The sequence below is a fragment of the Macaca nemestrina genome, chromosome 6 (assembly GCF_043159975.1).
Source record: "Macaca nemestrina isolate mMacNem1 chromosome 6, mMacNem.hap1, whole genome shotgun sequence".
NCBI lineage: Eukaryota > Metazoa > Chordata > Mammalia > Primates > Cercopithecidae > Macaca > Macaca nemestrina.
The window spans coordinates 96,515,698-96,541,958 of NC_092130.1; the positions used below are offsets into that span (position 1 = coordinate 96,515,698).

The following is a 26,261-nucleotide window of genomic DNA, read 5'->3' on the forward strand; positions in this document are numbered from 1 at the left end:
AAATAAACTGGACAGGGACAAGTGTGGAAGCAGGGAACATAATCTATCCCATTAGGATGGACTCATAAATCTATTGGATGCTTCTGGCTGCAAATAAAGAGAAATTCAGATTCAAGCTAGCAGATTTATCATCTCAAATAACTGAAAGTCCAGGGGTCAGGTGAGCTTTAAGTGTGGTACAATCAGCAGCTCAGTGACATTATCGTGATCTTCATGTCTCTTTTCTTCACTGTCATTGGTGTTGTCTTCGTCGTAAGGCAATTTCATCTCATGATTTTAAGACAGCTACCAATAACCACTGGGGCTACATATTTTCATGTTCACATATTTCAATTTTAAGATATAAAACTTCTTTCGTAATTATAGATATAATTACTTTACTTGAGTCTAATTGTGCCCAGTTTGATCACTTGCCCACCATGGGGACAATATGAATCATCAGGAAAACTTCAAGTGCTGATTAACTTATGGTAATCCACCCCTGGAGCTACAAATGAAATCTGTTTCCATATGCTTGTATGGAGCAGAAATGGATACCTTAATAAAAGTAAAGTTCTTGGCTGGATGTGGTCCAGCACCTTGGGAGGCTGAGACAGAGGATCACAAGGTCAGGAGTTCGAGACCAGCCTGGCCAACACAGTGAAACCTCGTCTCTACTAAAAATACAAAAAATTAGCTGGGTGTAGTGGTGTGAGCCTGTAATCCCAGCTACTTAGGAGGCTGAAGCAGAAGAATTGTGTGAATCTGGGAGGCAGAGGTTGCAGTAAGCTGAGATTGCACCATTGCCCTCTAGCCAGCCCAGGGGACAGTGCGAGATGTCTCAAAAAAAAAAAAGTTCTTATAGGAAGAAAGAAAAGGGGACTGGTGATGCAGTAAGAACTCAATAGATGTTTGCTATGTCTCTCTTCTCTAAGCTACACCATATTTAGGCTCTTTTAATTACAGTGAGGCAAAGCATAAAATAACAAAATGGCTGGGTGTGGTGCTCACACCTGTAATCCCAGCACTTTGGGAGGCTAAGGCAGGAGGATTGCTTGAAGCCAGGAGTTTGAGACCAGACTCTACAAAAATTAAACAAACAAACAAAAAAAATAAACACCAAAACACCAAGACCAATCAAAGAGTTTTATACTCCTTTTATTCTCTATCAAATGCAATTCTAAGCAATGTCCAGGTACTATCCAAACAGCTTCCAGGCCTCTGCCAAAGGTGGAATTCTTCAATCATGTGAATAGTACTGAGTCCTGATGTTTGTGTGGCTTATCTCGCCAGGGGGAGGATAGATACAGAGAAGTTGTTCTTTTACCCTATGGCCAAACCTCTGCAAGGACAATAGGGCAAGTGAATTTGCAGAAAAATAGATGATCTAGTCTTTTATTATTTTCCCAGGATGAAGCTGGGGAAAGGGGTTGTAGGTTTCCTTTATCAATGTGGTTATGAAGGGGCATGAAAGCTTGGAATTTTTCATTTAAGAGTAATAGTCTAATCCCAGCACTTTGGGAGGCCAAGGCGGGCAGATCACAAGATCCGGAGATGGAGACCATCCTGGCCAACATGGTGAAACCCCATCTCTACTAAAAATACAAAAATTAGCTGGGCATGGTGGCACACGCCTGTAGTCCCAGCTACTCGGAAGCTGAGGCAGGACGATGGCTGGAACCCAGGAGGCAGAGGTTGCAGTGAGCCTAGAGCGCGCCACTGCACTCCAGCCTGGCGACAGATTGAGGCTCAAAAAAAAAAAAAAAAAAAAAAAGTAATAGTTTGCTAATTCCATTATTTCCAATAGATAGAAAAAAAAAATTGGTCAATGGGCAAGTTGAGGAGTCTCTGGGCCCATGTAAAGTATGTTCCTAAGGTCTCCTACATGAAAGATGGGAAACTACAGCAGTACGAGCAAGAAATCCTGGTGGCTTCTAGGATAATGATAAGAAAGATGGAGAGATGTGGACTAATTCAAAATGTATTTTGGAATAGAATCATAATGACTGGATGCTATATCAGATACAACAATAAAGAAAGGAGCGAAGGCCAGGCGCGGTGGCTCAAGCCTGTAATGCCAGCACTTTGGGAGGCCGAGACCGGCGGATTACGAGGTCAGGAGATCGAGACCATCTTGGCTAACACGGTGAAACCCCGTCTCTACTAAAAAATACAATAAAAAAATTAGCAGGGCGTGGTGGCGGGCGCCTGTAGTCCCAGCTACTCAAGAGGCTGAGGCAGGAGAATGGCGTAAACCCGGGAGGCGGAGCTCGCAGTCAGCTGAGATGAGGCCACTGCACTCCAGCCTGGGCGACAGAGCAAGACTCCGTCTCAAAAAAAAAAAGAGAAAGGAGAGAATAAATGACTCCTAGATTTCTGGTTGAAACATTTAAGTAGATTGTGGTGCCATTTCCGGAGACAGGAAAGATCATAGGAAGTGCAGGTTAGTAAATATAGTCAAGAATCTCAATTCAAATAACGTAAATTTGAGACGCATGAGAGATCTCTAAGTGGAAACACCAATAAGCAGTTGGATAGACTAATATTAAGAGTCCTAACGAGAGGGAGACCTGGCAAGGAGACACAGAAGATATAGAAACCGCCCAGCCCCTCTCCCTACTCTCCCATCCATAGCTCACTTTTAAAAGTGAGGGCACACTTCTGCATGGGAGACTGCATGGCTCTAATAGTCTCATATAACAGGGACAGCCAGAGGAGGAAGTCTGTATATCAAGGCATATGTTGCCTCACCCACAGGAGCTCCAGCTTGTGACCATGGCCAGACTTTGCCTTGCTTCATCAACTCCTGTTCAGCAGACCGAAGTAACTTTTCACCATCCCCAGGCTATGACGGCAAAAGGGCTTTGTATATACTATTATTATATAAATTGTATATACTATTATTATACAAATTGTATAATTTTTTTAAGTTGTATTTCTGGATTTTCAGTTGTTAAACAGAATTTATTTTCTATTTTGACCTTGAATCCTGAGATTTTTTTTTTTTTTTTTGAGACAAGGTCTCACTCTGTCACCTAGGCCGAGTGCAATGGCGCGATCACAGCTCACTGCAGCCTCTACCTCATAGGCTCAATCGATCCTCCTGCCTCAGCTTCTTGAGTAGCTGTGACTACAGGTATATGCCACCATGCCTGGCTAATTTTTCTATTTTTTGTAAAGACAGGGTCTCACTATGTTGCCTAGGTTGATCTTGAACTCCTGGGGTCAAATGATCCACCCACCTTGGCTTCCCAAAGTGCTGGGATTACAGGCATGAGCCAGCAGCCCCTGATCACATCCTGAGATTTTCTAAGTTTACCTATTTATTATGATCATTTACCTATAGAATCTTGTTTCCTATATATACAATCATATTGTCTGTGAATAATGGTTTTATTTCTTCCTATCATTTTTTCATTTTTAAAAACTGAGACATAATTTACATACTATAAAATTCACCCTTTTAAAGTGAACCCTTTAGTGGTTTTTATTTAGTGTATTCAGAAGGTTATGCAACTATCACTACTCTCTAATTCTAGAAAAATTTCATCATCCAAAAAAGAAACTCTGTACTCATTAGCATTGACTCCTTACAGTTCCTGGCAATCATTAATCAACCATTTCCTGAGGCATCAATTTTGCCAAAATTCATTTACTAAATAATCATTGTGTAGTTATTATATGCTATGCACTGTTTTAGGCATTAACGATTCAATATGAAACAAGACGAAGTTCTTCCTTTTGAGGAGAAAAATACAACTTAAAACAGTGTTTTGACAATAAAAGAAGTTCAGATATATAATGGATTAGGATGCAAAAATGCATACATTTTTACAATAAAATATGGAACTTCAAGGTAATTTCCTGTTGGACCACATACTGCAAGCTCTGCCCCAGCCCTGTGGTGATATGCTTTCATTCTCCTTCCCGGCTGCAGCCAACATGAGCACTTTATAGGAAAAGGCTGAGAAACACTGCTATAATGTTCATCTGTACAATGAAGGGATATACATACAATGATTACAGGTTGAATCAGTAAACCAAAGGCTTGATTTCTAGCTTAGGCATAAATATTGCCCAATTATTTATTAATTATAAATTGGAATACAATGGCTTCATCCATCCACTGAACAAATATTGAGTGGGTTTCTCATTAATACATGACGAAAGACATAAAAATATGTAAGATACATAGTCCTGATCTTAAAAGCTTTACTCAAATCACTAGATATATAAGAAAATATAATAATATATGAGAGTTTTGAATCACACATAACAGGCAAATTGCTTCTGGAAAATAGGAAAATTCTTCCATTATGCAATTTGTCCATTTTGTAAACAAAATGAAACACTTTATAAAAATGTTCAGCCTGGTGTGGTGGCTCACAGATTGCCTGAGCCCAGGAGTGTGAGCCTGCAATGAGCTGTGATTACACCTTTGTATTCCGGCCTGGGCAACAGAGAGAGACTATATCTCTAAAAATGAATAAATAATAATTAAATAATAAATAAAAATAAATAAAATACTCATGTCAGCCTGGAACTTACACTTGGATCACCTGTCTCTAGTATCTGAAAATATACCTAGATATCAAAAAAGGAGTTGAATTAATCTATTATCCAAAGTAAATTACAAGTAACCGTACTAACTTACTTTTCAGTGCCTCATTCATTTGTGCCTTGTGGTTAGCTGCATGATACCAGGTGATTTCAGCGCCATCTTCTGCTGTAATCTGGCTATTTCTCAGAAAATACTCCAGTATATTTTCACTCCAAGATCCTAAAATAACAGTATTTACATGTAAATTAATATTGTTTTTTATAGGATAAAATTTTTAAAATTAATTTTGTTATATATATTTAAGATACACATATGCTGTTATGTGATATAGATAGATAGTAAAAAGGTTACTATAATGAAGCAAATTAACATATCCATCATCTCACATATCTATTTTCTCTGTGTGTGGCAAGAACAGCTAAAATCTCATTTAACATGAATCCCTTATATACAGTACAATCTGGAGTCCTCATGTTACACATTAGATCTTGACTTGTTCATCTTTTTTTTTTTTTTTTTTTTTTTTAACTTGAGAGCAGGTACTGTTTATTAACCAACCAACTTAGAAAAATAATCATGGTAGACATCTTAGTTCATTCTTCTAATAAGCCTGTTGATCTGGTCCTCCCTGCTGCCAGCATCTCTCCCTTCTACAAAATGGGTGGTCTCTCAGCTAGGTGCAGTGGCTCACACCTGTAATCCCAGAATTTTGGGAGGCTGAGGCAGGCAGGTTACTTGAGGTGAGGAGTTCGAGACCAGCATGGCCAACATGGTGAAACCCCGTCTCTAACAAAAATACAAAAAAAAAATTAGCCAGGTGTGGTGGCACACGCCTGTAATCCCAGTTACTCCAGAGGCTGAGGCAGGAGAATCAATTGAACATGGGAGGCGGAGGTTGCAGTGAGCTGAGATCACGCCACTGCACTCCAGCCTAGATGACAGAGCAAGACTCTTGTCTCAAAAATAAAATAAAATAAAATAGAATAAAATAAAATAAAAAATGGATGGTCTTTTTCTCCATTCCACCTCATGGATAAGATAATTTGAAGGCCCACAGGAAGTTATTTGCTTCTCTGAAGTGTTTTCCAACAGTATAGATCTCATGAATCAGATCTTCCATGTAGATGATGCCGTATTTACCAAGAGATCGAGCAAAGTGTTATCTGTTAAAACAATTCGCTTCTTATTGATTTTGCCATAACCACACTTGTAGATTACTGACTTCAGATTTGGGTATCCCCAAGCAATATATGGTTCTACAATCCTCAGCATGTTAACTGAAGCCTGTTGAGCTTCACAAAGGTTCCAATGAAGATTTGATGAAGGCGAAGAAGCTGCAACACCTTTTGGACCTTTGGGCTCACACCACTGACACCTCTGATCCTGAAGACAAATGCCAATTTGGGTTTTGCAGGTACACAGAAGTTGCCAGCTTTTCTTGCCATCCCTGCCATTCGAATTTCAGTTCTGTGTATCTGCCTATATTCCTTGAGACAGTGCTTTGCTTTTTCATAGATAAGCTTCCTCCTTGCCTTTTGAAGCATCTTTTGGTCAAACGTCTTTCTCAGGCACTTGATCTTCAGCTCTGCAAAATTCCTTTGCTTTTTCTTAAGGGTTTCTGGCACAGCAGGAACCTTCTTGTCTTCCACACCTTCCACGGTTCCAGCCAGAAAAAGAGGCAACTTGCTCATCTTACATATCTGTTCTGTATCCTCTAACCTACATCTCCCCATTTCCTCTGTGTCCCTCCTCCCCGTAGCCATTGTTTTGTCATCTATTTCTGTTATATTTGATTTTTTAATTCCAGATATAAGTGAGATCATGCACTATTTTTCTTTCCGTGTCTGGCTTATTTTACTTAGCATAATGTCCTCCAGGCTCATCTATGTTGTGGAAAATGGCAAGTTCTCATTCTTCTTTAGGACTGAATAATATTCCATTTTATCTGTGTACCACAGTTTATTTATTCACTCATCTATCAACAAACACTTGTTGTTTCCATACCCTGGCTACTGTAAATAATGCTGCAATGGACATGGGGGTGCAGATATCTTTACAAAGTGGTGATTTCATTTCCTTTGGGTATATGACCGGGAAAGGGATTGCTGAGTTATGGGGTGGAAAAAAAATTTAATAAAGCACAGACAAGATATTGAGGGATAATAACAAAGTAGTTAGACTGGGAAAAATATAAGATTTTAAAAATAGAGAGCAAGTATTATGATGTGGCAAGTATGTAATATAAACATGTTATATATTATAATTAGTAGACATATAGGATAGTCTGAACATTAGAAGCATAAGAATGTAGGAAGAAACTAAAACTCAAGTGGATATTTAAAAACTGGAAATTACATATGATGTTCTCTACAATGCTGGTCCCAGAAATATAAGGAAAACTGAGGTAAAGTCAAAGCTATATTTAAAATTCTAAGTTTTACTCACTTGTTTCCTCTACCTGAAGCCCCATTCTACATTTATATTAGCAATTTAATATTTAAATTGCATATTTTACTGCATATCTACCTTCAGATTATTCTGAGCAACATCTATATGAGTGAGCAAGTAATCTCTTGAATTAGGATTCATAAGTTTATCTAGCATGTGCAATATACGTAATTCTCATATCCTTCAACTACTTTTTGGTATAACACATTTTCTCTTGATTAAGCATTAAAATGTGTGAGTTAACAAAGACTAAGATAAGTGGTAGCAAAAATATCTGAACCCAGATCCACTCCATACTATATCATAACATACAGGAAGAAAATGCTGAACAAAGGGTGTCCATAATTTTACCTCCCTAATCCTTGTTCATGCTCCGAACGTTTATTAAGAGCCTAGCAAGTGGCTGCAAAGTCCCCAAGCATGAGAATCTTTCCTCTGTTAATTATTTGTTTGTTAACTCTGCCTAACAACAGTTAAAAATCTGAAACTGCTTCTTCCTTTTTTGTTTGTTTTTTTCCCATCTGCCATCTGTGGTGGAGCTGCCACCAAAACACAGATTTCGTAAAATCCCTTCCGGGGAAGACCACCACCCTCAAGGTTGAACCCTCAGACACAATAGAAAAGGTAAAGGCCAAAATCTAGGAATTCCTCCTAATCAGCAAAGACAGATCCTTGCTGGCCAGCAACTGGAAGATGGACGTACTCTGTCTGACTACAACATTCAAAAGGAGTCTACCCTTTATCTTGGGTTGAGACTTTGTGGTGGTGCTAAGAAAAGGAAGAAGTCTTACACCACTCCCAAGAATAATAAACACAAGAGAAAGCAGGTGAAGCTGGCGGTCCTGAAATACTACAAGGTGGATGAGAATGGCAAAATTAGTCACCTTTGTCGAGAGTGCCATTCAGATGGTGCTGGAGTGTTTATGGCAAGCTACTTTGACAGACATTATTGTGGCAAATGTTGTCTGATTACTGCTTCAACAAACCAGAAGACAAGTAATTGCGTATGAGCTAATAAAAGACATGAGCTAACATCTTTTTTAAACCCCCCCCAAAAAACCAAAAACCCAAAACCTAAAAATGGCTATCGGAAACTGCTGATAAGATATTGAGAAAAAGTAAAATTTGATCAGAGAATGGAGGGGCATATAAAGACAAATTCTAACTAACATACGAGGGACTTAGCAACCACTTCTAATACTGGGCTGCAGAATTAAAAAAAAAAAAAAAGACAGTTAGGTGGAGGATTCACTATCCCCAAAGCAGTCTCCCACTCAAAACACATGGCCCTATTTGGCACATATAATAGAGTCATAGACCTTTCATACTAAGATGGCAACACATGGCCAACATTCTTTAAAATATTAAGGTAGCCATTTTAGAAGGCACATTATCGATCGGCTATAACAAATGTCTGACAATAGGAAAATAATTAAATCAGTACATATGCATGATAGAATATATGACTAATGTGGCTGTTAAAAATGAAGGTTTTCCCAGCACTTTGGGAGGCCGAGATGGGCGGATCACGAGGTCAGGAGATTGAGACCATCCTGGCTAACACAGTGAAACCCCGTCTCTACTAAAAAAATACAAAAAACTAGCCGGGCGAGGTGGCGGACGCCTGTAGTCCCAGCTACTCGGGAGGCTGAGGCAGGAGAATGGCGTGAACTCGGGAGGCGGAGCTTGCAGTGAGCTGAGATCCAGCCACTGCACTCCAGCCTGGGCGACAGACCGAGACTCTGTCTCAAAAAAAAAAAAAAAAAAAAAAAAAAAAAAAAAAAAAAGAAGGTTTTGAGATACACCAAATGATTCAGAGATCTGATAAGCATGACGTTACCAGAAAAACCTAAATGTTGGTTAATGGTTCATATTGGATATTTGGATATTTCCAAAGCACTTTTCAACTACACATACTGCATTCAGAATTTTTATAAAGGCAACCTACAAAGTAATAATAAAATATCAGGACTCTAGAATTTAAAAACATTTAAAGTAAAAAGTTTTCCTTACCCTTTTACTAAGTGAAATTGTTAGTTTGTATTTAAGCCACAACTGTATATATCTTAAAACTTAAAAGAGGATCCAATTACCTATGATCTAGGGTCTTAGTATTATTATTTAAACAGGCTGGAACTCTGAAAACAGGACCAAGAGAAAGGCAAAAATAGTTGCAACTTTTTTAAGATTGAGTTTTTGAGCAGTTTATTTATTTATTTATCTATTTATTTTGAGACAGTCTTGCTCTGTCACTCAGGCTGGAGTGCAGGGGGATGATCTCAGCTCACTGCAATCTCCGCCTCCTGCGTTCAAGTGATTCTTGTGCTTCAGCCTTCCGAGCAGCTGAGATTACCGGCATGCATGCGCCATCACATTGGCTACTTTTTGTATTTTTAGTAGAAATGGTGTTTCACCATGTTGGCTAGGCTGGTCTCAAACTCCTGGCCTCAAGCAGTCAGCCACCCTGAGTCTCCCAAAGTGCTGAGATTACAGGTGTGAGCCACCATGCCTGGCCTTTTAAGCAGTTTTCATTTACGGAAAAAAATTAGGCTGGGCATGGTAGCTCATGCCTGTAATCCCAGCACTTTGGTCGGTCGAGGTGGGCAGATCATCTGAGGTCAGGAGTTCAAGACCAGCCTGGCCAATATGGTGAAACCCCTTCTCTACTAGAAATACACAAATTAGCAGGGTGTGGTGGCTCACGTCTGTAGTCCCAGCTACTCAGGAGGCTGAGGCAGGGTAATAGCTCAAATCCAGGAGGCAGAGGTTGCAGTGAGCCGAGATCATGCCACTGCACTCCAGCCTGGGTGACAAAGCAAGACTCCGTCTCAAAAAAAAAAAAAAAAAAAAAAAAAAATTAGCAAAAAGAGCAAAGTTCCCATATCATCCCCACTCTTCCCTCAATTTCCCCAGTTCTTGTTTTTTTGGAAATTACAAAATTGCTTTTATTTAAATATCCCCAATTTTTAACATCTTGCATTAGTGTGGTATGTCTGTTAGACTAGATGAGCCAATACTGACATTTTGTTATTAACTAAAGTCCATAGTTTACATTAGAATTCACTCTTGGTGTCATACATTTTATAGGTTTTGACAGATGTCTAGGTGTATATCTGAGATAGCAGGTTCAGTTATGGGCCACTGGAATAAAGTGAGTATCACAATAAAGCAAGTCACACAATTTTTAGTTTCCCAGTATGTATAACAGTTATGTTTACACTGTTACACTGTAGCCTATTAGGTGTACAATAGCATTATGTCTAAAAACAATGTGCATACCTTGATTTTAAAACACTTTATTGCTAAAAAGTGGCAACAATCATCTGAGCCTTCTGCTAGCTGTAATCTTTTGACTGGTGGAGGGTCTTGCCTCAATGTTGATGGCTACTGACCAATCAGGGTGGTGGTTGCTGAAGGCTGTGGTGGCTGTGACAATTTCTTAAAAGAAGACAATGAAGCTATTGATATCAGTGGATTCTTCCTTTCATGAAAGATCTCTCTGTAGCACACAGTCCTGTTTGATAGCATTTTACCCACAGGAGAACTTACAAAATGACAGTCAATTCTCTCAAACTCTGCTGCTGCTTTAACAACTAAGTGTATGTAATATTCTTTATCATCTGTGGTCATTTCAACAATGTTCACAGCATCTTCACCAGAAGTAGATTACATCTCAAGAAACTACTGTCTTTGCTCATACATAAGAAGGAACTCCTAGTTCATTAAAGTCTTATCATAAAATTGCAATAATATAGTCACATCTTCAGGCTCCTTTCTAATTCTAGTTCTCTTGCTATTTCTTTTTTTTTTTTTTGAGACAGAGTCTCGCTCTTTCGCCCAGGCTGGAGTGTAGTGGCGCTATCTCGGTTCGCTGCAAGCTCCACCTCCTGGGTTCACGCCATTCTCCTGCCTCAGCCTCCCGAGTAGCTGGGACTACAGGCACCTGCCACCATGCCCGGCTAATTTTTTGTATTTTTAGTAGAGACTGGGTTTCACTGTGTTAGCCAGGATGGTCTCCATCTCCTGACCTCATGATCCACCTGCCTCGGCCTCCCAAAGTGCTGGGATTACAGGTGTGAGCCACTGTGCCCCACCTTCTCTTGCTATTTCTATCACATTTGCAGTTACATCCTCTACTGAAGTCTTGAATCCCTCAAAGTCACTCATGAGAGTTGGAATCAACTTCTTCCAAACTCCTGTTAAAGTTGATATCTTTACTTTCTCCCATTAATCACAAATCTTCTTGATGGAATCTAGGATGATGATTCTTTGCCCACATTCATCAGAGAAATCACTATCTATGGCAGCTACTGATTTACAAAACATTGCTCAAATAATAAGATGTGAAAGTCAAGATTACCCTTTGATCCACGGGCTGCAGAATAGACGCAAGCATGCAGGAAAACAACATCAATCTCTTTGCATATCTCCATCAGAGCTCTTGGGTGACCAGGTGCCTTGTCAATGAACAGTAACACCTTGAAAGAAATCTTTTTTTTCCTGAGCAGTGGGTCTCCACAGTGGGCTTAAAATATTCTGTAAATCATGCTATAAACAGATGTGCTGTCATCCAGGCTTTGTTGTTACATTTCTAGAGCACAGGCAGAGAAGTAGATGTAGCATAATTCTTAAGTACCCTGTGATTTTCAGTATAGTAAATGAGCACTGGCTTCCACTTAAAGTCATCAGCTGCATTAGCCCTAACAAGAAAGTCAGCCTGTCTTTTGAAGCTTTTAAGCCAAATATTGGCTTTTTCCCTCCAGCAATCAAAGTTCTAATGGCATCTTCTTACAACAGAAGGCTATTTTATTTACACTGAAAATCTATTGTTGGCCCTGCACAGTGGCTCATGCTTGTAGTCCCAGCACTTTGGGAGGCTGAGGTGGGAGGATCACTTGAGCCCAGGAGTTCAAGACCAGCTGGGGCAACATGACGAAATCCCATCTCTACAAAAAATACAAAAATTAGTAGGCTGTAGTGGTATGTGCCTATAGTTCCAGCTACTTGGGGGGCTGAGGTGGGAGGATCGATTGAGCTCAGGAGATCAAGGCTGCAATGAGCCATGATCGTGCCACTGTACTCCAGCCTGTGTTACAGAAGGAGACCCTGTCTTGAAAGAAAGAAAGAAAGAAAGAAAGAAAGAAAGAAAGAAAGAAAGAAAGAAAGAAAGAAAGAAAGAAAGAAAGAAAGAAAGAAAGAAAGAAAGAAAGAGATCTACTGTTAGTATAGCTACTTTCATCAATGATCTTAGCTAGATTTTCTGGATCACTTGCTGTAGCTTCCCTATCAGCACCTGCTGCTTCACCTCGAAATTTTTTGTTGTAGAAACAGCTTTTTCCCTTAAACCTCATGAACCAACCTCTGCGAATCTCCAGCTCCCCTTCTGTAGCTTCTGTACTTCTCACAGTCTTCACAGAATTGAAGAGAGTTAGGGCCTTACTCTGGATTAGGCTTTGGCTTACGGGAATGTTGTGGCTGGTTTGACCTATCCAGACCGCTCAGACTTTCTCCATATCAGCAATAGGGCTGTTTTGCTTTCTTATAATTTGTGTTTTCCATGGAGTGGCACTTCTAATTTTCTTCAAGAGCTTTTCCTTTGCATTGACAACTTAGCTGTTTGTCACAAGAGGCCTCTCTCAGCTTTCAAAATGTTTTTCACGCTAAGCTTAATCATTTCTAGCTTTTGATTTTGTTTCTGTTTTTTTTCAGAGACAAGTCTCACTCTGTTGCCCAGGCTGGAGTGTAGTGGTGCAATCATAGCTCACTGTAATCTGAAATTCATGGGCTCAAGTGATCCTCCTGCCTCGGCATCCCAAGTAGCTAGGACTACAGGTGCGTACCACCATGGCCAGCTAATTTTTAAAATTTTTTGTAGAGACAAGGTCTTGGTACGTTGCCCAGGCTGGTCTTGAATTGCTGGCTTCATGTGATGACCTCAGCCTCCCAGAGTGCTGGGATTACAGCCACTGTGCCCAGCCCTCTAGCTTTCAATTTTAAGTGAGGAACAGGTGACTCTTCCTTTCATGTGAACACTTAGAGCCCATTCTATGGTTATTAACCAGCCTAATTTCAATACTGTTGTGTCTCAGGAAATAGTAAGACCCTAGGAGAGGGAGAGAGACAGGAATATGGCTGGCTGGCGAAGCAGTCTGAACACACACCATATTTATGTATTTAGTTTTTATCCTCGCCAAGCCGGTCAGCATGCACTGCCCAAGCCGGCAAGGCTCACACGCCACATTTACAGATTCAGTTTGACTTTGTGGTGCCCCAAAACAATTATTATTGTGGCATTTAAAGATCACTGATCACAGATCACCATAATAAATATAATAATTTTTAAAATATAATAATTTTTAAATTTGAAATATTGCAAGAATTCCCCAAATGTGACAGACACAAAGTGAACACATGCTATTGAAAAATACGGCACCAATAGACTTGCTCAATACAAGGTTGCCACAAACCTTCAATTTGTAAAAAAAAAAAAAAAAAAGTATTATCTTCAAAGTGTAATAAAGTGAAGTACAATAAAACAAGGGATGCTTGTACAATGGCATGTATTTACCACTACAATATCACATGGAATCACAGTGTTGCTGCTCCAAACCTCTGTGCTCCATTTATCCCAACCTCCTTTCCCGTGCAACCTGTGGCTGTTTTCCAGCTACCATAGCAGAGTTGATTAGTTGGAACAGAAATGTATGCCCTGCAAAGCCCAAAATTTAATATCTGGCTCTTTACAGAAAAAGTTTGCTGACCACCAAGATATGGAAACAAGCTAAGAGCCATCAGTGGGTAAATGGATAAAGAAAATGTGGCAGAGATACACAATGGAGTACTATTCAGCCTTTAAAAAGAAGAAAATTCTGTCATCTGTGACAAATGAAGAAACCTGGAGGACAGTATGCTAAATGAAATGAGCCAGGTATGGAAAGAAAAACACTGCATAGTCTTACATGCAGTCTTACATGTGGAATTTCAAAAAGTAGAGCTTACAGGAGTAGAAAGTAGAGTGGTGGTTACCAGAGGCTAGGGATGCAGCCGGGGCAACTGGATGGGAGGGGAATATGTCAAAGGGTACAAAGTTCTGGTTAGACAGGAGGAGTAAGTTCCCAAGATCTATTGCACAGCATGGTGACTACAGTTAATAACTCTGGGCATGCTGGCTCACAACTGTAACTCCAGCACTTTGGGAGGTCGAGGCGGAAGGACTGCTTAAGCTCAGGAGTTCGAGACCAGCCTGGGCATGAAGCAAGACCTTGTCTCTACTACTAAATAAAATAATAATAACCTGGGCATGGTGGTGTGTGCCTGTAGTCCCTGCTACTCAGGAGGCTGAGGCAGGAGGATCACTTGAGCCCAGGGAGTCAAGGCTGTAGTGAGCCATGACTACACCACTGCACTCCAGCCTGGGTGACAGAGCAAGACCCTGTCTCAATAATAATAATAATACTAATAATAGTGTATTATATATTTTGAAATTCCTAAATGAGTAGACTTTAAATGCTCTCATTACAAAGAAATGATAAGTATATGAGGTGATGGATATATTAATTAGCCTGACTTAATCATTCTAACATGTATACATGTATCGTAACATCACATTATACCTCACAAATATACAGTTATTATTTGTCAATTAAAAATAAAATTAAAAAAGAAAGTTTGCTATTTGCTGACCCCTGGATGAGACAATCGTTAAGGTTCCTTCCAGTTTCCAAAAGCAACTACGAGAATTGACTTACCATTAAAGACAGTGTACCATATGTCCACACAAACACTTGTACACGCATGTTCACAGTAGCATTATTCACTATACCCAAAAGATGGAAACAACTCAAATGTCCATCAACTGAGTGGATAAACAAAATGTGGTGTTTCATGCAATTCCTTTTCTGGCCATAAAAAGGAAAGAAGTACTGAAACATGCTACAAGATGGATGAATCTTGAAAACACTATGACAAGCGGAAGCAGCCAGACATATGAGGGTCTATGTTGGGTGATTCCACTTATATGAAACATCCAGAATAGGCAAATTCAAAGAGATAGAAAGTAGAAGAATAGTGGCTCTGGGTTTAAAGGATGGGGCATGGGGAAGTGTTTCTTTTTGTAAGGTGAAGATGTTTTAAAATTGTGGCAATTGTTGCACAAGTCTGTGAATAAGCTAAAATCAAACAAATAAGCTAAAATCACTGAATTATACTCTTTAAATGAGTAAATTGTATATTAATAGTATGCAAATTATACATCAGTAAGGATTTTTTTAAATTTATTAATTTTTTTTTAAGGCTCTGGCTTTGTTGCCCAGGCTGGCATGTTCTTGGCTCACTGCAGCCTCTCTCAGGCTCAAGCGATTCTCCCACCTCAGTCTCTTCCTGAGTGGCTGGGTCCACAGGCATGTGCCACCACCATACCTGGCTAATTTATTTGTATTTTTTGTAGAGACAAGTCCTCCCTGTGTTGCCCAGGCTGATCCAAACTCCAGGGCTCAAGCCTTTCAAAGTGTTCAGATTACAGGCGTAAAACACCACGCCCGGCCAGGAGGGAACTTTTCACTATACATCCTATTGTGCCTTTTTAACTCTTTTATGTTAAGAATGTATTTTTTTTTTTAAGTAAGGGGGAAAAATGACATATAACAGAAGAATCTGGTTAAGAATTAGTTTTATCAACAACTCGGTAATGAGAAGAAAATTTGTTTTTTTGTTTTTGTTTTTGTTTTGAGACAGAGTCTCTCTCTGTCGCCCAGGCTGGAGTGCAGTGGCAGGATCTCGAATCACTGCAAGCTCCGCCTCCCGGGTTCACGCCATTCTCCTGCCTCAGCCTCCCGAGTAGCTGGGACTACAGGCGCCCGCCATCACGCCCGGCTAATTATTTTGTATTTTTAGTAGAGACGGGGTTTCACCGTGTTAGCCAGGATGGTCTTGATCTCCTGACCTCGTGATCCGCCCGCCTCGGCCTCCCAAAGTGCTGGGATTACAGGCGTGAGTCACCGTGCCCAGCCCGAAAATTTGTTTTTTAAAAAATGGTATTTGTCAGGAATTGGACGTTTTTCACTTATGCACACATTTTTTCCCCCAAGATTCCGTAAACCTTGCATCGATTCAGAAGAGAACCTGGATTTATACAGCCTGTGAGTGAGAATGGTGTAAGTCTTGAGTGTGGGCTTTGTCCCAGATTTGTTTGGATTCTTAGGAAAACCAGGCTTTAAAAGGATTTATACTGAGAAGTAAAGAACCCAAGAGTTAAAAATGGAAAACTCTGGTCTGAAGAAAATGTTCTATGGAGGTTTAGCACAGGTCTTAAAAAAGAGAAAAAAAAGTTCACATCCTTTGACCCAGTAATTTCAGTTACAAGAATCATGTCCAGGATAAAAACAAACCAAAAACATAACTGAGGAAGAACAATGCAAAAATGTTTATTACAGAATGAATTCTAACAAAACTAAACAGGAAACAACTGACTAATGTTCAACATTAGGAGACTGGTTAATTACAATATAACTGTATTGTATACAATATAATTGTGTAAAACAATTCAGTCATTCAAAATTATGTTTATAAAAACCTTGGTGACATGGAATACTGTAAGAGGCAGGATTTTAAAAATTATGTTTACCATGACCTTAACTCTATTTTTAAGAGTCAGGGTTGTTAGAAAATAACAAAAAGTTAGTAGTGGTGCCTGTGGGTATCAGCATTTGGGGAATTTTTTTTTCCTACTTCTCTATACTAATATACTTTATAAATGTTCTATAATGGCATTTATCAGAACCTGGACATTTTTCGCTTACACACACGTGTTATTCCAAGATTCTGTAAACCGTGCATCGATTCAGAAGAGAATCCGTATTTATACAGCCCGCTAGTCAGAATGGTGAAAGCGTGTATTATTTTTACAATTAGGGAAAAAAATCTAAACTGAAGAAAGAACGCGTCACTGAGGTTGTCTCATGCCACTACTTCAGTTTACAGAAAAGATACTGTAACGTTCAAGAGTGGAACTATTGTTCCGCAAGTTGAAGCACTTGACTCCAAGGGGAAACAAGCGAGCCGCACTCTGCCAGGTTTCCAGGCCGCGCGCTCAGCAGCCGGACTACGCCGGGCCCGGCCCACCGTCCGCATTCCCAAGCCTCCCCGAGTTTCCAAAGAGGAACCGACTGACCCAGACCGCCCCCATGCGGTCTGCGGAAATTAAGGAATTAGGGAAACATTCCTTTTCTTCCAACCAAGACCTCAAAAGACACTGACTCTGCCATTCTCCGACCTCCCCCTAACGCCTGTCCCTTAACGCCCACCCGGCAAACCAAGGTCATCGGCAGGCGATCGGGGGCGCGCCCCGAGTGCGGAGCGGGCTTCAAGCCCAGCCGCCCGGTACTGCGCGGCGCGCTCCTAGGTCCCTAGCAAGGAGGACCGCGGGAGCCCACAAAGGGAGGGTGCCGCCGGCGGAGCCTCTCAAAGCGCCCCACCTCCAGGCAGAGGCCGCGTGCTTGGCGCTTACCTGGGCCTCCAGCGGATGCTGCCATGGTGATGACGCCCGCCGTCCGCGCAGGCGCCCAGCGGCTGGCGCCCCTGCTAACCGGGCACTGGCGGCACGGAGATTCGACTCCACAAACCACAGGCCTCAGGCAGGGGAAGAGCAAGGCGGGCGCCAGCGAAGCGGAACCAAATGGAGCCGCGGCACGCAGGCGCAGAGGCTGGCGTTCGAGGTTCGCTTTCGGGCCGCTCCGCCGGGCAGGTGTTGGCCAAGCGCTCCTCCGAAAGGTTTCGGAAGCAGGTGGTAGCTCTGAAGATAACGCTGCATTAGGGAATACTGCGGCGGAGGATGGAACTCCGATTGAAAGCAGTTGCTGGAGTGGAGCACGAATTTCAAAAGTTGGATATATTTTCTTTTAAATGTTAGTAATATCCTAAAAGGGTGTGGAATCATTACTGATAAAAATCAGTGTTTCTGGCCGGGCACGGTGGCTTACGCCTGTACTCCCAGCACTTTGGGAGGCCGACGTGGGCGGATCACTTGAGGTCAGGAATTCGAGGCCATCCTGGCCAACATGGTGAAAACCCGTCCTTACTGAAAATTTTAAAAATTATCCGGGCATGGTGGTGCGCGCCTGTAATCCCAGCTACTAGCGAGGCTGAGGCACAAGAATGGCTTGAACCAGAGAGGTGGAGGTGATCCGAGATCGCACCACTGCACTCCAGCCTGGGCGATAGAGGTAGACTCTGTCAAAAAAAAAAAAAAAAAAAAAAAGTTTTTGTACAGTTATCGAGCAGATAACCTAAAGTTTTCTTCTCCCTTTCTGTCTCTCTACCAGTGTTCACTCAGAAAACGCTCCCAGCAACTGGGTTCTCCCATCCACTGTCTTTCTAGCCCTCCTTAACTCATTACTTTCTGATGCCAAACTAGTGATCAGAATTAGCAACAAAGCTCTGCCATTTTCGGCTTCTGTGACCAAAAAACTCAATCTGCCAGTGGTAGAGTTAGGATAACTATCATCACCTGACACATAATACAAAGGGGAGCGATTCTTGCCCAGCCTTTCAGATAAAATATTTTTCATCACTCCAAAGCAATCACTCTCCATTTGCCCCCTTCCTACCCCCAGGCAACAATTCATCTACTTTCTGTCTCATGAATTTGCCTATTCTGGAATTTGATGTAAATAGAATCACAGACTGTATGTATGATCTTTGTATCTGGCTTCTTTCACTTGGCATGTTTTCAAAATTCATCCATGTTTTAGCATGTGTCAGTACTTTCTTCCTTCTTATGTTGGAATAAATTCCAGTTTGTATATACCACATTTTATGTGTGTCCATTCAACAGCTGATGGATATTCGGGTTGTTTCCACATTTTGTCTTTTATGAATAATGCTGCTATGAACATTTATTGACAAGTTTTGCGTGGACGTATATGAACACATTTCTGCGTACATATCTGTGTACATACCTAGGAGTGGAACTAACTTGTTCATATAGTAACTCTGTTTAACTGTGTGAGGAACTGCCAGTTTTGCAAAGCAGCTGTACCATCTTTCATTCCTACCAGCAGTGTATGAAGATTCCAGTTTCCCCCCGTCCTCACCAGTACTCCTTGTTATTATGTGTTGTTTTTAATTATAATCCTAGTAGATATGAAGTACTACCTCATTATCTTGATTTGCATTTCCCTACTAATAATGTTGAGCCTATTTTCAGGTGCTTATCGGTCATTTATATATTTCCTTTGGAGAAATGTCTTCTCAAATCCTGTGCTCATTTCAACTGTGAGAATTCTTTGTATAGTCTCAATACAAATTAACAGATAATTTGCAAATATTTGCAATATATTCTCCCATTGTGCAGATTGTCTTTTCAGTTTCTTGATGGTATTGATTGCAGTACAAGTCTTCTTTAAAAAACTTTTTTTTCTTTTTCTTTAGATGAAGTCTCACTTTGTTGTCCCAGGCTGGAGTGCAGTGGCACGATCTCGGCTCACTGCAACCTCCACCTCCCGGGTTCAAGTGATTCTCCTGCCTCAGCCTCCTGAGTAACTGGGATTACAGGCATGCACCACCACGCCTGGCTAATTTTTGCATTTTTAGTAGAGACAGGGTTTCACCACGTTGGCCAGGCTGGTCTCGACCTTCTGACCTCAAGTGATCCACCCCACCTTGGCCTCCCAAAGTGCTGGGATTACAGGCATGAGCCACTGTGCCCAGCTTTTTTTTTTTCTTTCTTTTTTTTTTTTTTAACTTTTAACTTCAGGGGTCCAAGTGCAGGTTTGTTATATAGGTAAACTGTGTTATAGGGGTTTGTTGTACAGATTATTTCATCACCCAGGTATTAATCCTAGTACCCATTCATTATTTCTCCTGATCCTCTACCTCCTTCCACCCTCCACCCTCCAAAAGTCCCAGTGTGGTGTTCCCCAATCTGTGTCCATGTGTCTCATCATTTAGCTCCCACATTTATAAGAGCATGTGGTATTTGGTTTTCTGTTCCTGCATCAGTTTGCTAAGTTTTTATGACATATTGGTCACAATATTACCACAATATTTTCATATATTTTACAATATTCCTCTTCACTGTCCTTATTTTTAGAGCTGCATATCGAAGTGTGAGACATGAAAGGATATGTCTGATATTTGCTTTAAAATGCTCCAGCAAAGAAATTAAAGGATGGAGGAAGCAAAAGAGGCAAATCTTGATAGTGTTGACTTGGAGGACTTTGTAAGCTGGGTATATAGATTTTCATCCTACTATTTCCTTTACTTCTGAGTGTTTGGAAATTTTATGGTAAAAATAAGTCTAATTACTTTTTTGGCACAAAACAAGGGTTTTGTAAGTTAAGGGTACATGCTGCACTGGGGAAAGAATATAACAATTAGAATGTGGGACACAGGCCCCAGTTTGAGTCTGGGACTGCTTTTGGTGACATCTAAATAGGAATAAAGGCAAGGCATGGTGGTTCACACATGTGATCCCAGCACTTTGGGAGGCTGAGGCAGGAGGAGACTCATCTCTACAAAAAATAAAAAACAAGCCAGGTGTGTTGGCATGTGCCTGTAGTCTCAGCTAATCAGGAGGCTAAGGTGGGAGGACTGCTTGAGCCCAGGAAGTTGAGGCTGCAGTGAGCCATGATCACACCACTGCACTCCACCTGGGCCACAGAGCAAGACTGTCTCAAAATCAAAACAAAGCACTGCATGAATACATTTTCAGAGAGTCCTAATAGCTAGAAAGTGTTCCCTTAAATTCCAATTTAGTTTCTAGCTGTGTGACTTTGGTCAGATTACTCTCTCTCTGAGCTTGGTATCCAGTCTATGAAACGCAATAATAAATCACAGGGGAACTGGGTGCAGTGGCATGCACCTGTAGGCTCAGCTACCTAGGAGGCTGAGGCAGGAGGATGGGTTAAGAGCCTAAGTTCAAGGGCTGTAGTGTGCCATGACTGTGCCTGTGAATAGCCACTGCACTCTAGGCCTGGGCAATACAATGAGACCCTGTCTCATAAATTAATTAATTAATTAAAAAATAAATTACAGGTAATATTCATTGTTCTGAAGTTTGCTTTGTCTGATAGCAAAATAACCACTCCAGCTTTGTCCCGTTTTCTTCTTTTTAGTGTTTGCATGGAATATCTTTTTCCAACCTTTTACTTTTTACCCTGCATGTGCCATTGTATCATAAATGGCTTGTACAGATAGCATATAATTTAGGTTAAAAAAAAATCTATCTGGCCGGGCACGGTGGCTCATGCCTGTAATTCCAGTCCTTTAGGAGGCCAAGACAGGCAGATCAGTTGAGGACAGGAGTTCAAGACCAGACTGGGCAAAATGGTGAAACCCTATCTCTAATAAAAAGAAATAAAAAATTAGCCAGGCATGGTGGTACATGCCTGTAATCCCAGCTACTCAGGAGGCTGAGGCAGGAGAATCACTTGAACCTGGGAGGTGGAGGTTGCAGTAAGCCAGGATCATGCCACTGCACTCCAGCCTGCATGAGAGTGAGAGTCGATCCAAAAAAAAAAAAAAAAAAAAAAATTCCAATCTGTGTGTTTTAGTTGCCATATTTAGACCATTTACATTTAATATAATTGTTTTTTATTTTTATTTTTAGGGACAGGGTCTTGCTCAGTGGTCCAGGCTGGAGTACAGTGGTATGATCACAGCTCACTGCAGTCTCAAACTACTGGACTCTAATGATCCTCCCACGTCAGCCTCCTGAGTAGCCAGGACTACAGGCATGCACTACCATGGTTGGCTAATTCTTTTATTTTAAATTTTATGCAGATACAGGGCCTCACTACATTGCCCAGTCTGATCTTGAACTCCTGGCCTCAAGTAATCTTCCTGCTTCAGCCTCCTAAAGTGTTGGGATTATGGACATTAGCCACCACAACTGGCCTACTGTGATTTTTGATACAGCTGGATTTAAGTGTACCATTTTATCATTAATTTTTCTTGTTGGTCTCTTACTTTCTTTACACTTGTTTTCCTTGCTGACTTTATTTTGAATTAATTATTTTTCCAAATTCCACTTTATATGCTGGCTTTTTAAACATATCTCCTTGCATAGTTTTTTAAAATGGTTGCTCTAGAGATGATCATTACATACCAAACTTTTTGTAACCTACTTAGAATTTTTACCACTTCATGTGAAATTTAGAAACCTTACAACGTAGGTTCTTTTACTGTCCCCTTGGTGAGGATGCAGTTTTCATCTGTATTACATCTGCATGCATTGAAAATCCCATCAGATGATGTTATAAAGTTTTTGTTTCAGCAGTAACATATATTTTAACAAACATATAAATTTATTTGGTTTATCCAGAGATTTGCCATTTTGGTTGCTCTTCCTTCTTTGCAATCATTTTCCATCCCCATGAACTTCCTTTAGCTTTCTGTTACAGGAGGACTACTAGCAATGGAATTATTATAGCTTTCCTTCTTCTGAAAATGTCTTTATTTCAGCCAGGTATGATGGCTCATGCCTCTAATCCCAGCACTTTGGGAGGCCGAAGCAGGTGGATCACCTGAGGTCAGGAGTTTGAGACCATCCTGACCAACATGGTGAAACTCCTCTCTACTACAAATACAAAAAAAGTAGCCAGGCATGGTACCACGCACCTGTAATCCCAGCTACTCCTCGGGAGGCTCAGACAGGAGAACTGCTTGAACCAGGAGGTGGAGATTGCAGTGAGCTGAGATCACACCACTGCACTCTAGCCTGGGCAACAGAGCAAGACTCTACCTCATTTAAAAAAAAAAAAAAAAAAAGTAAAGAAAAAAGAAAATCTCTATTTCATCTTCTTTCCTAAAGAATATATTTGCTGGATAAAGGATTCTGTGTTGACAGTTTTGCTGCTTTTTTAAAGCACTTTATAAATGTTGCTCCATGGTTTCTGATGAGAAATCTGCCATCACTGAAATCTTTGGTTCTCCTATATACAAAGTATTGTTTTCTGCCAGTTGCTTTCAAAATATTTTCTTTACACTTGGTTTCATCACTTTGATTATGATGTGCCTGGGTGCGGTTTTCCTTTTTGGGATTTGCTGTGCCAGTAGACCTGTTTTAAATAGAATACTATGTAAATGTATGTAAATACTTGTCTTTTGCCAAATATTTGGAAGTTTTCAACTATTATTTCTTCAGATATTTTTTCTTCCAATTGTTCTTTTTGGACTCCTAAGACATGAATATTAGACCGTTTGATATTGTCCTACAGATCCCCAAAGGTCTTCTCATTTTTTTCACTTTTTTCTCTTTGTCATTCAGACTGGATAATTTCTGCTCATGTATCTTCAAATTTACTGACTCTTCCCTCAGTCATCTTCATCCTGTTGTTGAGACCTTCCTGTAAATTTTGTTATTGTATTTTCAGTTCTACAATTTCCACTTGATTCTTTTTATAGCTTCTATGCTGAGACTTTTAGCTTTCCATTTATTTCAACAGTGTTTACCTTTACTTTATATATTTCCTTTGGAGAAATGTCTTCTTTACTTTGTGTAGCATGATTAAAATAACTAGTTTAACGGCCAGGTGTGCTGGCTCATGCCTGTAATCCCAGCACTTTGGGAGGCCCAGGCAGGCAGATCACTTGAGGTCAGGAGTTTGAGACCAGCCTGGCCAACAGGGTGAAACTCAGTCTCTACTAAAAATACAAAAAATTATCTGGGCATGGTGGTACACACCTGTAGTTCCAGCTGCTCAGGAGGCTGAGGCAGGAGAATCACTTGCACCCTGGGGGTGGAGGATGCAGTGAGCCAAGAGTATGCCACTGCACTCCAGCCTGAGTGATAGAGACTGTCTCAAAAATAAATAAAATAAAAAATAAAATAACTAGTTTAAGTCTTTTTCTGATAATTCTGACATTTGGGTAACCTTAGAGTTGGCTCTTGTTCATTGTCTTTTCCCTGGAGAGTTGCTTAGGTTTCACTAGTTCTTTGCCAAGTAATTTCGGATTGTTTCTGGGATATATTTGGAATATTATGATATTCTCTATCCTGTTTAAATCCTCATAAGAATGTTTTTGTTTTGTTTTTTGTTTTAACAGACCATCAATCCAGTTAAGTTTCAAAGCACACATCCTGGCCGTTTTTTGGTGGCTGTGGTTCCAATGTTAGTTTTCACTGCCTTTGTTAAGCTGTTCTTTGCCCCAATTGTGCACCATCTGGTGGCTAATCTGAAACCTGGACAGTGGCCTACACTGTAATTCAGGATTCAGAACCTTTGCTCACCTTGCTTCTGGTGAGTTTCACACATACACAGCTTGGGAGATGATCCCAGGATTTTATTCACAGTTTTAAGGGTTCTTTTCCTTTAGTTCCCTCCTATTTGTGATCTTACCTATACTCTGGTTTCTAGAACCCCATTCTTGGTTTCTGGCCAGAAAGTCAGGGCTTTAAGCCTCCCCACACCATTGCCAGTGTTCTGCCCTGCAATGTCTGCCGCTAGTGCACCAGGGGTAAGAGAAGAGTGATACCTCTTTACTGCTGCGGGATTGATGTAGAGCAAGGAAAGTCCAGAATGTTCCAAGTCATTACTCATGGTGTCTACTGTTGGGGAGGTGGGTCTTACTGCATCTTTCCTGAGGCTTAGAATAGTACAATTAAATTAAAAACGGTTTTGCCCCATAGCCTCCAACCTCCTTTCTGGTCCTCTGACTAGAAAGAACAAATTGCTCCTTGGACTCTTTTTCTCTGTCAGCTAGCATTTCCAGTTGTCCTGTTAAATGTCTTTTTTCTTTTTCCTTTTTATTTTTTTGAGACAAGGTTTTGCTCTGTTGCACGATCACAGCTCACTGAAGCCTCAACCTTCTGGGCTCAAGTGATCCCCCCACCTCAGCCCCCATGAAGCTGGTACCACAGGCATAGCCACCAAACCTGGCTATTTTTTAAAATTACTTTATTTTTTAGAGACAGTGTCTGTCTGTGTTGCTCACTCTGGTCTCAACCCAAGCTCACGTGATCATCCTGCCTTGGTCTCCCAAAGTGCTGGGATTACAGGTGTGAGCCACTGCACCTGGCCCTGTTATGTGTCTATGTGTGGATTTTCTAGTTTATTCTGTTTGGGATTTGTCTGGCTTCTACAATGTGTGGGGTCATGTCTTTCATCAGTTTTTAGAATTCTGCATTCTATCTAAGTATTTGCTCGGTCCTATTCTCACCTCTCTTCACAGCTAATGAAACACATTAGAATTTTTCACTGTATTCTCTATGGGTCTTCTGTTTTTTTCCAGCCGTCTCCCATGTTGCTCTGTGAATAGTTTCTCCTGAGTTATCTTCCAGTTTATAAATTACCCCTGATTGGCTGTGTTCTATTACATCTATTTACTGAGTTTTAAAGTGCAGTTTTTAATGCATATTCTTGAAATGTTTATATTCAGTTATTTCCCAGATTAGCTCCACAACTTTTTATAGTATAGTTTCCCATTTCCTGCAAGTACATTCACACACCTGACTTTATTTCTTTAAGCAAAGAAAACAAATCTAATACCTGTGTATAAAACAAATCTAATACTACATCTGTGAGTTTTCATTGCTTCAAGTAATTCTTGCCTCTGTAATCTAGTTTCCTTATATGACTACTTATTTTTTACTATGTGTTACTAGACATATTTGAAAAGTAATTTGAGGACTACAGTGAAATTACTTTTCCATGGAAAGTATTTACATTTTACTTTCTCTGTCACCCGGAGGCATTACTAGTGTGGGAACACCTTAAAGGAAGTTCAGTGCTTAAGATTCTTTAGATCACTGGGGCAATTCTAAACTTGCCTGTTCTTTTACATTGATTCTTCCACCTCTGATTCATTATCATCCTAAAGGTGAAACTATTTGGGGATCTCAGCCTATTGTGTGGAGGGTCTCCTGTTATATGCATCACCTTATATGGGCCCTGAACTTTAATTTCTGTCCCCCTCACTCATAAGGTTGTCAGAGTAAGGATCCATGCTCGCTTCTCTTATTCTCTTTACTTTTGGACTAGGCATTCCTTATTGTCTGGAAAATCTCTTTGATGTTTTAAGATTATTCTTGTATTTTAATCAGGAATTGTTTTCAACAGGAACATGATGTAAATATCCAAGCATGCAATTTTCAGAAACAGGAAGTTTCCCACAATTGAATCTTTGTTCCTACATGGCCAAATCCTACTCTTTTTGTTGTCATACTCTGCACTTAAGCGCATACTACTTGTGGCATGGAATCCATAAATGTTGATAAAGAACTATGTCTAATTCTGCCAGAACAATTAATCATTTTTAGAAATTTTTGCTTAGAAAC

General features: G+C 40.5%; 1 protein-coding gene and 2 pseudogenes across 4 annotated transcripts in view; 1 reads left to right on the forward strand and 2 right to left on the reverse strand.

Annotated features, from left to right (window-relative positions):
- Window positions 1-17,663, reverse strand: part of LOC105475072 (family with sequence similarity 151 member B) — a 51,767-nt gene extending 34,104 nt beyond the window's left edge. The window contains exons 1-2 of one of the 4 annotated variants that reach the window (XM_011730045.3): window positions 17,493-17,663; window positions 4,634-4,759 (exon numbers count right to left, since the gene is read on the reverse strand). In XM_011730045.3, the coding sequence (XP_011728347.1) occupies window positions 4,634-4,759; window positions 17,493-17,517 (151 nt within the window). In that variant the 5' untranslated portion in view covers window positions 17,518-17,663. Of the gene's footprint in view, window positions 1-4,633; window positions 4,760-11,348; window positions 11,590-17,492 lie in introns of those variants that run through there. The other 3 variants (XM_011730044.3, XM_071098755.1, XM_024790748.2) reach the window with 3 other exon arrangements.
- On the reverse strand, window positions 4,778-8,702 carry LOC105475071 (large ribosomal subunit protein uL30-like; annotated as a pseudogene).
- Window positions 6,407-7,988, forward strand: LOC139363660 (ubiquitin-ribosomal protein eS31 fusion protein-like; annotated as a pseudogene).
- Window positions 17,664-26,261: the final 8,598 nt, after the last annotated feature.